The 12,509-nt window shown below is 41.6% G+C and overlaps 1 protein-coding gene across 2 annotated transcripts in view; it reads left to right on the top strand.

The window, feature by feature from the left end:
- MTMR10 (myotubularin related protein 10) overlaps nt 1-12,509 on the top strand; it is a 55,090-nt gene that overhangs the window by 27,669 nt on the left and 14,912 nt on the right. For both annotated transcript variants that reach the window (XM_083586442.1, XM_083586441.1), the window contains exons 6-10: nt 6,080-6,170; nt 7,185-7,344; nt 7,850-7,937; nt 9,443-9,531; nt 10,254-10,384. In XM_083586442.1, the coding sequence (XP_083442568.1) occupies nt 6,080-6,170; nt 7,185-7,344; nt 7,850-7,937; nt 9,443-9,531; nt 10,254-10,384 (559 nt within the window). The remainder of the gene's footprint in view (nt 1-6,079; nt 6,171-7,184; nt 7,345-7,849; nt 7,938-9,442; nt 9,532-10,253; nt 10,385-12,509) is intronic.

The following is a 12,509-nucleotide window of genomic DNA, read 5'->3' as shown; positions in this document are numbered from 1 at the left end:
GATCCTTTACTGCGAATGTAACAAGCTCTCTATAAATTACGAGAAGACAAAAATTTTGGTCTTCTCGAATGGTTGGAAATTAGAGAAATGGAAAATAAGAGGGCAAGAAATCCAACAAGTGAAAATCTATAGGTATCTGGGAATCTTATTCCAGAGCAATTTAGGGTGGGCAAATCATCGCACAAATGCCATAAAACAGGCAAAGTGCACCTCATCAGCAGTTGCCCGTTTTTATTATCAGAAAGGCAATCAATTTATTCCTGCGGCCAATCAGATATTCCAAACAAAAGTGCAATCCCAGATATTCTATGGAATCCCGCTATGGGTCCAAGCATATAATAGTGAGTTAAAAAAGATTCACTCCAGCTTTCTGAGACGTATTCTTGGACTCCCAGCTGTGATCAAATATGAAACAATGTGTGCAGAAATAGGCATACACACAATGGAATATTGGGCCTGGTCCACCTCAATAAAGTACTGGTTACGCTGCCATTTTCGCTGCCCTCCATCAAGTCTGCTCGCTGATTTGCTCAAAGACTCCTACAAATCAAGATGGTATCAGTACCTCGAAAAAAAGATTGAATCTTTAGGCATCGAGCTGGAGCCCCTGTACAATTCTAATGAGCAATACATTTTCCATAATATCCTAACTAGACTAAAGGATGTCGAGAGGCAAAATATTATGGCAGCTGTAAACAAAATTTGCTCGCCCATATTCTATGATTTAAATATCTTAGATAGCAGAGCCAATTACGTCACCAAATTAATAATTCCAGCCCAACGTAGGGCTTTTATGCTGGCCCGTTTGAATGTTTTTCCCTCAGCATTTGTCAGGGGAAGATATCAAAACATCCCTAGAAACAAGAGATTCTGCAGATGTTTTATGAATGTCCCGGACACGGTAGAGCACATTCTCTTTCAGTGCCCATTGTACAGTACGCTCCGTCAACGCGTGCTGCCCCCTCTTTTGGGTGGTCTGGAGCCCCAACAAGGTGAATGTGTGGGATTCTGCCTATCCGACGTTGACCAAAGGGTAACGGCGGGGGTAGCCGAGTTTTTGGTAGCAGTCCTCCAAGGAGCAGGTTAACAAGGAAAACCACTGATTTTATATGTATATATATATATATGTATGTAGCCAACTGCTGCCTTTCTGTATATATCTCAAGGCTTTTATATGTTACTTTTTCTTTTATCGTTTTATTTGTATAATGCCTAATAAAGGTTTGAATAAGTAAGAGAAATTTCTCATAGAGCTATATGTAGAGCTAAGGGCTTTACTCAAAAACAAATTTCAAGTGAAAACTGTAAATACTTAATATCCAGAAACCAATACAGAGACTGAATCAGCCTTAAGCATGCTTTCTTGTGCAGCACACTGGTATTTCTTGTATATGAAATGCTTAAAATTTCATTCCCATAAGAAGTAACTAGGAGACATTTGGACTTTGAGATCTTTGAAGATCTCAGTATATACATTGCAATATAAACATTGCTTATATTGATAGTATTAGCAGAATCTGTACTTGAAATGCATGATTTGGGACTCAAACATTGTGCATGTGTGATTGAGGGAGCAACATGACCAGCACCTTGATAGTGAGATGCAGAATGCCGAATCTCCTAACCATGATTAGATCAAGAACATGCCAAAGGCTGAAAAGCCACTTATCTGTGCCCGTCCCATTCTTCAGCTTGCTTTAACTATAATGTAGCATTATGTTATTTTAGTGCTAAATATGGTATTGTATGTATTCTTTTGTGCCCAAGGCATGTAAGGCCACTTCCAACCCTGGTTTGGCTACAAAAGCAATGCTTGTTAGCGTCAGCCAGCAGAGGTGAGAATTTGCGCTATAAGAAGGAAGCAATGAATGCCCACAGTCTGTTCCTGATACCTTAATCACAGTTCAGGGGGCCAGAAAGGTTAAAATCTGCACCATCTGAGCCTTTACCATCTTTCTTCAGTTTTTTGGGGGTTTTTTTGAAGAAGTTGAGGGGTTGCATAGGACCAGTGGTGGGAGCCAGTTCATGCTGCTCTCTTTCTTGGTTGGTATTGATCACAGTTTCTCACTTAACAGGCAGATGTAGATTTTGGGAACTGGCCGGTGTTTGGGCTGATCTCTACACTTCTGCTTTCGCCATAGTATTTCTCTCTAAGCATTTGTAACCTTGCGTTTTAAAATCACATTCCTATTTCCTTCTGAAAACAGAGGAAGCCCCCTAGGCTTTTCTCTGTTGCAGAAGAATTCCTGATAAGTTTTGTAGCTGTTTGCATGGGACTAATAAAGTGATCCAAAATATTTATTGGTAATTTTCCTTAGCATTTTTTCTGTTCTGCTTAAACAAAGCTAACCGGCCTGGAAGGAGGTCCCTGTTACAATCTGTGGGAAGACAGAAGAGGAATGCTAATGGTTTTTCTTTTCTACAAATAAAGCTGACTGTGTTTGCACACTTGGTTCAAGTCTCCAAAAGTACATCAAATCTTCCATTGCTTCCTTCCTGAGTCTCTCCTCTGGAATGTGACATGGGGAAGAATCCCCGGTAGTAGTTGCCAAGGGAGTGTTATTGTTCCCTGGTCAAATCATAAAGGCTGTATGTAGCAGACTGCATCTTCTGTATCTGGTGGCCTTCATATCAAAATGGGTGAGCCTAGTTGGATACCATCTGCATGCTGCAGCTGGGGAGGGGGTTGCAGTCTTGCCTCCTCCCTCTCCAGAACCCCTTTATTTAAGAGCAAATTAGAACATGAAGATTTAGAAAATAACTTCTACTATATTTGCTTTTTTTCCCTTGTCATACTAAAAGAATAGGAGACAATGTCCCATAACCTACTGAATAATAAAAAAAATCCATCTGCAGTGAATTAGCCCTTCTGTTTTCAGTTTCCCTGACCATATGTGTACATGTTCATAGTGACTAATTAGCTTGAGCTATAAGGTGGTGACTAAATAGGGGCGGAGGGACAACACAAAACTCCGTGTTGCTTAAATTTGTTATTCAGTTGTTTTTGCTGTCAAACTACAGCTAAAAATTCTCAAGGAAGACAAATAAGGTGGGTGTGGGAGGAAGTGAAGGGAGGGGAAGGAGAAGATAAGTGGAAGCAACTACAAGAAGTCAGCAACTTCAAAGGAAATGGTGCATTTTTAAGTTGCAGTCCAAAGCAACAGTTTCTATTGAAATTGGGGAGGTGCTTATCTGAGATTGGTACTACAGCTAAAATTTCTGAACCTTGGCATGGGCTAATGATTAATATATCAGAAAACTAGTTTTTATTTTATTCCTTGCATTTTTAATTTCGGGAGCACCTGTATCTGCTTGGGTTATACAGGTTGCTCTATAGAAAGGAAACAAGGGTTGTTCAGTAGCAAAGTGCAAATGTTATCGTACACACTGCCAGGAAGCTGTAGGTTTTTTGGCTGTGGCCGTTTCTCCAGCGGCCCTGCTTTGCCTGACAAAACTGCCTGCCTCGAGCAGGAAACTCTTTTTAAAAAACAATGTTGCTTGTTATACAGGGTGCTCTTGATCTCTTCCCATTCTCTGATGTGAGTGCAGTTGAAGATAAAAACCTTCCTCAGCTAGTTTCTAAGAGGAAGAGCAGAGCATCATTACACAGAAGAATCAGTTGGGTAGGATGGGAAAGAGTGATTGGCCGACATGCAAAATCTGTATTTAGTTTTTGTGGGGTGTTCGATGGCTGTTCTTCTACTTTTCCCAAAAGCACATTGCCAGTATAAGACATTAAAGCTGGCTTGCATGCAGAAGGTCTCCAAGTAGAGCTGGGAGAGTTTAAAAAGTTTAGACAGTGCTGAGATAGATGGACCATTGGTCTGATTTGGTAATAGGGCTAGGCAACTACCTGGGAGTCAAACCCATTGAACTCAGTGGGGCTTGTTTCTCAGCAGACATATATACTGTATAGGATTGCTTGGAAAGTGGTCTTACCAAGAAGAGTTATGACTTCTATATATTTGGCTTTGATCCAAGTGTGTCTTCACCATTTTATCACCCATGCTGCTTCCACACATTTTTAAAGGGGTCCCCAACCCTCAGGAATGACTTCAGGAGGCAGCTGTAGCAAGAAAGGGTAGGGGGTTCTTTGGATCCAACCCTTGCTTATTTTTTGTTTAACAAAATTCTCCCAAGAAAAGGACAGGCAGTGGTAGCATATATCATCTGCCACATGGCAGTACAGTAAACCTTAAGCGGTGTGGATCAACAAAAGCTAACCTATACGTAGATATCTTATATGTTCAATGCTACATGGTGACTTAGGGGGAAGAGGGGCCTTTTTGTATATGAAAGCAGACGTCAGCACTGCTTTTGCTGCACTGTGAGCTGATTTCAAGAGCTTTAGCTTGTGTATCCTAAAAGTTTATTCTTTGCCCAGTAAGCACTTGGGTGGGGCAGTGTGTGCAATGAAATAGAGAAATGTTTTCTCATGGCAGACAGAAAAATCTTGAACTTTCTCCTTTTCCATGACATTCCGTGTAAGTTCAAGGAATTTGCCATTTGGCATTAAGAAACTGCTTTCATTAAAGCCCTGGACAATGGCACCACTATGTGTAGTTTCTGTTTTAGGCATAAATAGCAAACAAACCAGGCGTTTTGTAGAAAAATAAATCAGGATTTCCAGGTAGATAGTAATTTCTCTTGTCAAAAAATCCATGAGGCCATTGTTTTCAACAAAATCCTGTGGACTGCTTCTGTTCCTTTTCCCCTTGTTAAAATGCAAGTAAGGATTTATAGGGGAAGAAAATGTGCAACACGTGTAATAACAAGGCAGAGGTATTAGGCCTTGCCTATATTTGTCTGTATGTTGCTTTGGTCAAGGTGAGAATGAATGGACTTTGTGAAGATTAGAACTGTTCCATGGGATAAAGTTAGCAATTTGATTTTTTTTTTAATCAATGGAAATGTTTTTTTCAAAATGCCTGAAATGGAATCTATGGGCAACATTTCTTCTCTTTCAGAATGAGTGGGAATATGTTTAAAGTGGAATTTTAAAATAATATGGTAATGCAGCTAATTCACACAACTGCAAATCTATTCAGAGATGATAATAGCATTGCTGCAACATCTACCTAGGTATCAGTTCTGAGTAGAAAAATAAACTTATGCTGGTATTTTCAAATGGAGATTATATTCTGGGCTGAAACACAATATAAAACAAATGAACATGGCATCAGGCTAGCTAATATTGTCTACAGGTAATATGAAACATGCAAAACAACCACCACCACCCATATTTGCTTGGAAACAAGTCCCAGAGTGGGGGTTATTCCTAGGTAAGTTCATTGAATTGCAGTTTTACTGCTCATTCACATCATGGCATAGCATGGCCACTTGGTATGCTGGTTATTGCTGAATAAAACCTAGAGACCTATCCATGTTAATTTCATAAATATACTAAACAGTACATTTTCCCCAGGTTATATACATTATATACGTGTTCTTGAAGTAACACAGTAAATTTATATTTGAAACATTGTGAATATGTAAACTAGTTCCCCAGATTCCTTAAAAGTTTTTTATTTTCAATTTCCTGCAACTTCAAGCCTTACTGAAACTGTATATCAAGTTGCACAGAGGGCCCTCAGGATAAAGAAGGAGTGATGCTTCCCTCTGAAAAATGTCGAGAGCCAAGAATAAGCCATTGCTGACTCTAGCTGCCTAGCAAAAAAACATAGTCATCTTTCTGTTTAATGAAATTGGAAATTGGATTTTAGAAAGCACGTTAGTGACAAAAGCTGGGATTCAGATAACTGTATAAGCATTTTTCTTCACCCAGGGAGGGTTCAGGCTTGTGTCATGGTTTATTTTACAACGCCTGGTGTCCACTGGGTATGGCACAGCCCTTGAGTATGCCTAAGGAGCTCTTTTGATTATGATCACTGTTAGTGAGAGCCAAAGTAGGTGATGGCACTTGGAAGTTGGAGGGATACAGCTCGCCCTTCCTTAGACAAAATCACATAGTTTTGCTTTCTCTGGTCCGCCATTTCCTCATGCAGTCTAGTATCTTCTAGTAAAGAGTGGTTGGAAGCAGCTCAATGCACCCCAGTTCTTTTTGTTTCCCTCTGTTCAGGTGTGCCTTGCAATAGCTCATTATTCCCAGCCAGCAGATCTTCAGCTCCTCTTTGCATTTGAATATGTGGGCAAGAAATACCATAATCCAGGTAATGCAGACATTTACTTTCCCTCATAGCCTTTGGAGGGGCCTTTGGAGTGAGAGCATGGCTGCCAACTTTTATGGGAGCTTTTTGGTGAACCCATGGAGGGTGTCATATAAGCAGTCCTACTTGAGTGGTAGTACATGTTTACATGCATAGAAAAGCTCACTAGAAATGTATCTGTGCCTAAGTGTGCTGGGGGGTGATTGCAGTTCTGAAGCTAGAAGAGAGCCCTTTGCTCGTCAATATGCACCATGAAGACTGAGCTTTCATCTCCCCTTGCTGTGTTCTGGGTTTGCCAGAGGAGAAACAAGCCATGCTCAATGGAGTTTTGGAGTTCAAGGTAGTTTGGCTGGAAAAGAAGAACCAGCTTGTGTCACATGGGAGTGTTACAATGGTGCCCTTCCTACCTTTTCTTCCCAGTCTTGGTTCCTTGGCTGCAGTGAGATAATAGATTTGCAACACCAAGCTCTTCTAATAAGGCTAGAGTCACTTCCACATAGACTTTTTGTAGCAAAGTAATCTGTAGGGGGAAGTATTTGAAGGTTGCTCATTTAAAGAACCTCTTAAGAATTAAACCGCTGAGGAAAGGAGTGGTAGTTTTCAATATGGTAGTTGGTTTAGCCTCAAAATATTGGGAATCTAATCCTAAATCCATTGAAACTTATGAAAGTTTGCATTAACAGAAGCATTCCTTAAAATGGCATAGTGTTGTCACAGATAGACTAAACACATTAAATTAATTTGACATATGGTAGGGGTAGATCAGAACTTCTCTTTGTTCCCCCATTTAGTGCAAGTTCATGTCTGTCAAAACTTGGCCAGACACACAATGGAAAATAATATGCTTTGGGGGTGCTCTGGCCCCTACACAGCTGTATTTTCAAGATAACTTAACAGTTTTATACAAAGCAGCATTGGAAGTTTGGAGGTCTGTTTGTTTCCTGCAAGATATTGTACATCTGTTTATTTGCATGGCACAACTTGGAAAGTACTTTTTAAAAAATCACTTCCTTCTAGCAAAAAAAGTGAATGGAATAGATCCTGGAGGAGGTGGTGGTGGTGGCCAGCTGACTCCATTGTTTGAGACATACTCTGACTGGGATAGAGAGATCAAGAGAACAGGAGCATCAGAATGGCGTGTATGTTCAGTGAATGAAGGCTACATGATATCTACCTGGTAAGTTTGCTTTTCTTTTATAGCCAGGAAACCACACTGGGATAGAGAGGCAGAGTTGGCCTCAGGGCACAATTCCATTCCCTAGCAATGAGCCTCTTCTCAGTGATCTTTTGCAACCGGATTTTGATGCAGTTTGTGAAAACAACACTGCCATGTCTGCTGTTATGAATTGTATTGGTACATAGCTAACCACTCTGTCTGTGAGCCACTGGCTGGTAAAACTGGTGCTTTTGAAAGAGGAAATAGTTTTTTTCAGATTGCAATTGAAATAATGCAGTTTAGGTTCCATTTCTTAGTAAAGAATAGGCTAGCTCTGCATTGTCATTAGAGATAATAATGACCAGATTAATCTTAAGATTTCTATGGTTGATTTCTAAACAAAAGTAAAACATTGACACTTCAACTCTTGGCTTTAACATTCTAATCAATGCTGCATATAAAAAGACTTGACTTGTATGACATTTCCCAAGTAACTATTGTGAGTGTATTTTGTCTTGGCTCCAAGTCTTCCAGAATACTTTGTTGTGCCATCATCATTGGCGGATCAAGATCTCAAGCAGTACTCCTACTCCTTCACTGGAAGACGGATGCCAGTAAGTGTGAAGCTGACATTGCTGCTTAATTGGTAGTGTTGCATCCCTGCTAGAGTGCAGCCCACTCCGCTACACAACTATGCAAGGGATCTGCAACTATTGAGTTCCAAACCCTTCAGGGTCAGAAAGGAAAGGTTCAAGGAAAGTGTAACGGCAGCCCGGTGAATCAGATTGAGGACTCACTGGGCAGCCAGACTCGCTGGAAGCCTAGAGCCCATGACACAAGGCCATTACCCTTCCTTGCTATTGCACCCTAGCAACATTCAGAAGTACACTGCCTCTGAATTTGGAGATTTCATATAGCCATCATATCTAACAGCCGTGGAAAGTCAGAGTCAAGGAGGAATAAATTTCAACTGTCATCACCACATCTTGTGGCAATGAATTTCATAAATTATTTCTTGGACTAAGAAATCTTTCAGTCTGTCTCAAATCATCTTCCTATCAATTTTATTGGGTGACCCTGAATTCTAGTATTATGGGAGATGGAGGGAAAAATCCCCCTTTCCACCCAAATGAAGTGTAGGGAGGGGAGGTGGCAGATGAGGATATCATAGCAGTAAAAGAGCTAATGGAGTGTGATTGTGCTCATGTCCTGCTTGCAGGTTAACCATAGGCATCTAGCTGATCGCTGAGAACAGAATGCTGGATTTGATGGACTCCTGTTCTTAAGATATTGTGCAGGGCAGGAGGGAATAGAGTTCTGTAGGGTTGTAGGGTGGGTGGTAGTAGCCATAGGGTAGGAGGGACAACCCTAGAAACTATTCCAGATATTTTAGCCTTGTGAAGGCCACACTTCACAATGTATTTCTGGCATTTGCAAAAAGCATGCTTTTTGGGTGGCGCTGTGGGTTAAACCACAGAGCCTAGGACTTGCCGATCAGAAGGTCGGCGGTTCAAATCCCCGCAACAGGGTGATCTCCCGTTGCTCAGTCCCTGCTCCTGCCAACCTAGCAGTTCGAAAGCATGTCAAAACGCAAGTAGATAAATAGGTACCGCTCCGGCAGGAAGGTAAATGGCATTTCCGTGTGCTGCTCTGGTTCGCCCGAAGCGGCTTAGTCATCCTGGCCACATGACCCAGAAGCTGCACACTGGCTCCCTTGGCCAGTAAAGCGAGATGAGCGCCGCAGCCCCAGAGTCTGCCACAACTGGACCTAATGGTCAGGGGTCCCTTTACATTTAGTACCCGGTTGTATTTTTCCCTGGCTCCTGAATGCTATCTTTTAAGATATTGTTAATACCACGCTAATTTTATTGTGAACCACCTTTAGGTTTTTTAAAATGAAAGATGGTATAGAAATGCTTTAAATTAAATGCTGAAGATCATTTTGCTTTCTGGAACTTCAGCAGCTACAACCAGCAGCCTGTGACCTTTCCTTCATGAACACAAAGATAGTGAGCTTCTTATGGTCGTTTAGAGGTGCTGTAGGCTTGTTGAAAATAGTCCTTTTCAAGACTTGTACCTTGCCTTGTATCCACAATATAAAGGATTCACTTTCTTCTAGATGTGGTGCTGGAATCACTCCAATGGAAGCGCACTTGTGAGAATGGCCAGCATTAAAGACCAGTTGCAACAGCGAAAAATAGACCAACGGTAAAGATGGTAGTATTGTTTGCTTAGTGAGCAAAATCAGATTCCCTTTTACCCTGAGTTTGGAGATTTTTGGAAAATGTGTGTGTTCTTAATGTAGCATAGAAGCAAGTAGGAAATATGTTAAGGTGCAAGTGAAGGGTAAGATGCCTAATCTTTGTGAGAAGTATCTGTGGGGCAGAACCGACGTCCTTTCACCTAACAGTAGGACCTTTGGCAAATGTTGCCTGTGACCCTTAAAAACTCGCCTTTCTGCAGAGAACTTAGTGATCAAATTCTGCACCATGTGCCACATCTACTATCTCATATTCTGTTGACAGAGGAGATGAATATCCCTGAGTGTTGAGTTAGATAAGCTAGTTGCTCTAAAGCATTGTTAACTTAGTCCCACTTGAGGGTCGTGATCAGATTCTCTGTTGGTTGTTGAAGGCTATGTGGAGATGGGGGGGTGCTAATATGAAGGTATGTAGTTGTGCTTTCTGGCCCCCATAAGTAAGGGCATCATCGTGCCAGTTGTTCCCTGGTTACAGGGTTCTTTCATATCTCATACCCCCACAAAATAGGAAAGCAGCAGCTTGCCATTGCAAAAAACACTTGCAACCATGCCCAGTCAGCTGGTGAAAATGCTTGTTATCAGTTTTTAGGCCAGAGGGGAAGGAAATACTCTTAGGACACAAACTTTCCCTTCATGACCAACTTTGCTTCAGTACTTTTTTTTATGCTAGGATTTGCAATGCTGTCACTAGAAGCCATCCACAAAGAAGTGATGTTTACAAATCTGATTTGGACAAGAGTCTGCCAAATATCCAAGAAATCCAGGCTGCCTTTCTCAAACTCAAGCAATTGTGTGTCAATGGTATGTTCTTGGCTGCTGTTTTCTGTAAAAAGTGTGCAGTTGGGTATCTCAAGACAGGAATTCCAACCTTTCAGGGTCTGTGAGCAGAATCTAAAATTTTAAGAATTGCTTGTAGGTGCAGCCAGAATAGCTGCCATGTGGGGGGGGGGTGAGTGGTTTCAAAATGTTCAGAGTGCCTTCTCTGTGTCTCCATAAAGTTGGAAGTGTAAGGGGAAAGATGCAGGCAGGAAGATGCCTGTCAAGTGGAGCTCACCTTCCACCAAGGACCCAGTTGCCCGAAGGTCCTTGGCAGCGACACATCCCTCCTTGTCCCCTGCATTTAACCAAGGAGCTCTGTGGCTCCCATCATCTTGAGGAGGTGCACATTTTAATAGCCATCCACCCAAAATGCATGACCCGATGTTGGGCTGCATCCTGAAAATAGGAGCCAATGCTCCTATGGTGAAGGCCTTGTGCTGCCGTCCACTTGGATGAGGATATCCAGGAGAATACAGAGCCTTGCAGGCCCTGCATTGAGAACACTAGCACTAACTTTTTCAGAAGAAGCAATGGGTAGGATGTGTTTCTAAATACATATGGTACAATGTATGTGTCTGAATTCACATGCATGTCCCTCACTAACATGTATTCATTCACACACTATCCAGCTGTTTAGGATCTCTTTCTAGAGTTATAAGATGTTTGTTATGATTGTGTGTTTACCCTTAATACACAAGAAAAGCCATAAGCAGTTCTCACACAAACGGAATAAAGATTGGTCTATAACATGAAATGAAAGTGACAGAATATATTAATGCTGCTTCAGACAGCAAAATTACAATTAAAGCAGGGTTGAACTTTTACCTAGATGAGCAATTCTTATAATTCCAATATTTCTGTTGTCTCTTCCTAGAGTTTTCTGTCTATTTCCCATTTTGTTTATTCTGCTTGATTGAAAGTTAAAATAATATAATCCTAGTGAGTGATGACTAAACTGGTTATCCTTGATTGTTTCCTGTTAAAGTTATTTTACTATTATCTGTGTGGAAACCATTCTTTTACAGGTGCTGGTAACTAGATTACATGTGCTGATCTTTACATTACGAGTTCAGGATGTCTCGTCAATGCCTTCTAGAACATGTTTGAGATAGACTAGTACCAAGGTCAAGAAAAGTTCATAATGAGGACCCCCCCCCCTTGCATATTAAGCTATGCCTACTTTACTCGTGCCATGATCTACAATAATAAACCACATAAAAAGTTCAGATTGTCACACACCTATTTACACATTCTCCTTGTTGTTGTTTAGTCGTGTCTGACTCTTCATGACCCCATGGACCAGAGCACACCAGGCACTCCTGTCTTCCACTGCCTCCTGCAGTTTGGTCAAACTCATTTTAGTCGCTTCGAGAACGCTGTCCATCCATCTCGTCCTCTGTCTCCTTCTTCTCCTTGTGCCCTCGCTTTCCCAACATCAGGGTCTTTTCCAGGGAGTCTTCTCTTCTAATGGGGTGGCCAAAGTATTGGAGCCTCAGCTTCCTAGGGACCTTTAATTCTGAAGACCTGGAGAATACTGTCTGTGCCTAAAAGGATGTTCATACATTTCTGGAGTAGAATAGGGACTTTAGGCTGGTTTGAAAACCCTAATTAGCAGGATGATAATTAATGGCAAAGTTAACAAACTGTGGATAAATGGTGGGAGAGGTTGTGCTGTACCTTTGAGGGGAACTAGCCCATCCCTGATGCCTTAACCATAGTTAAGAGACATGTGGCATCTCTCCCTACTGTACTAGTCCTGTGGCCCAGCTAGCCTAGTAACCTGTTCTCACAGGAGCTACAAGCAGGACCTGAGCAGAACAGTGCACTGCGCTCCTTTGATTCTCAGCAGCTGGTTTCCGGAAGTATACTAGTTTGTCCCCAATGAATGGTTCCCTTCTAAGGGGAGTATTTCCCTCTTCAAGAGTGCCACTCTCCTTGCCTAAGACGCTCATTCTCCCTGACAGTAGAGGAGCTATCGTCGTGAAGTAGGATGCAACTATAACAACCCTAACAGGATGTTTGCCTCCCTTAGCTTTTTTAAGTCTACCACCGTGGCCTCAATGGAATGAACTTGTTCCTGCACAGCCAGGCACTCATTGCACCTCAG

This window comes from Podarcis filfolensis (assembly GCF_964270895.1).
Source record: "Podarcis filfolensis genome assembly, chromosome: 14".
Taxonomy (NCBI): domain Eukaryota; kingdom Metazoa; phylum Chordata; class Lepidosauria; order Squamata; family Lacertidae; genus Podarcis; species Podarcis filfolensis.
Note: the sequence above shows the minus strand (reverse complement) of the source record. Positions and strands in the feature narration are given on the sequence as shown.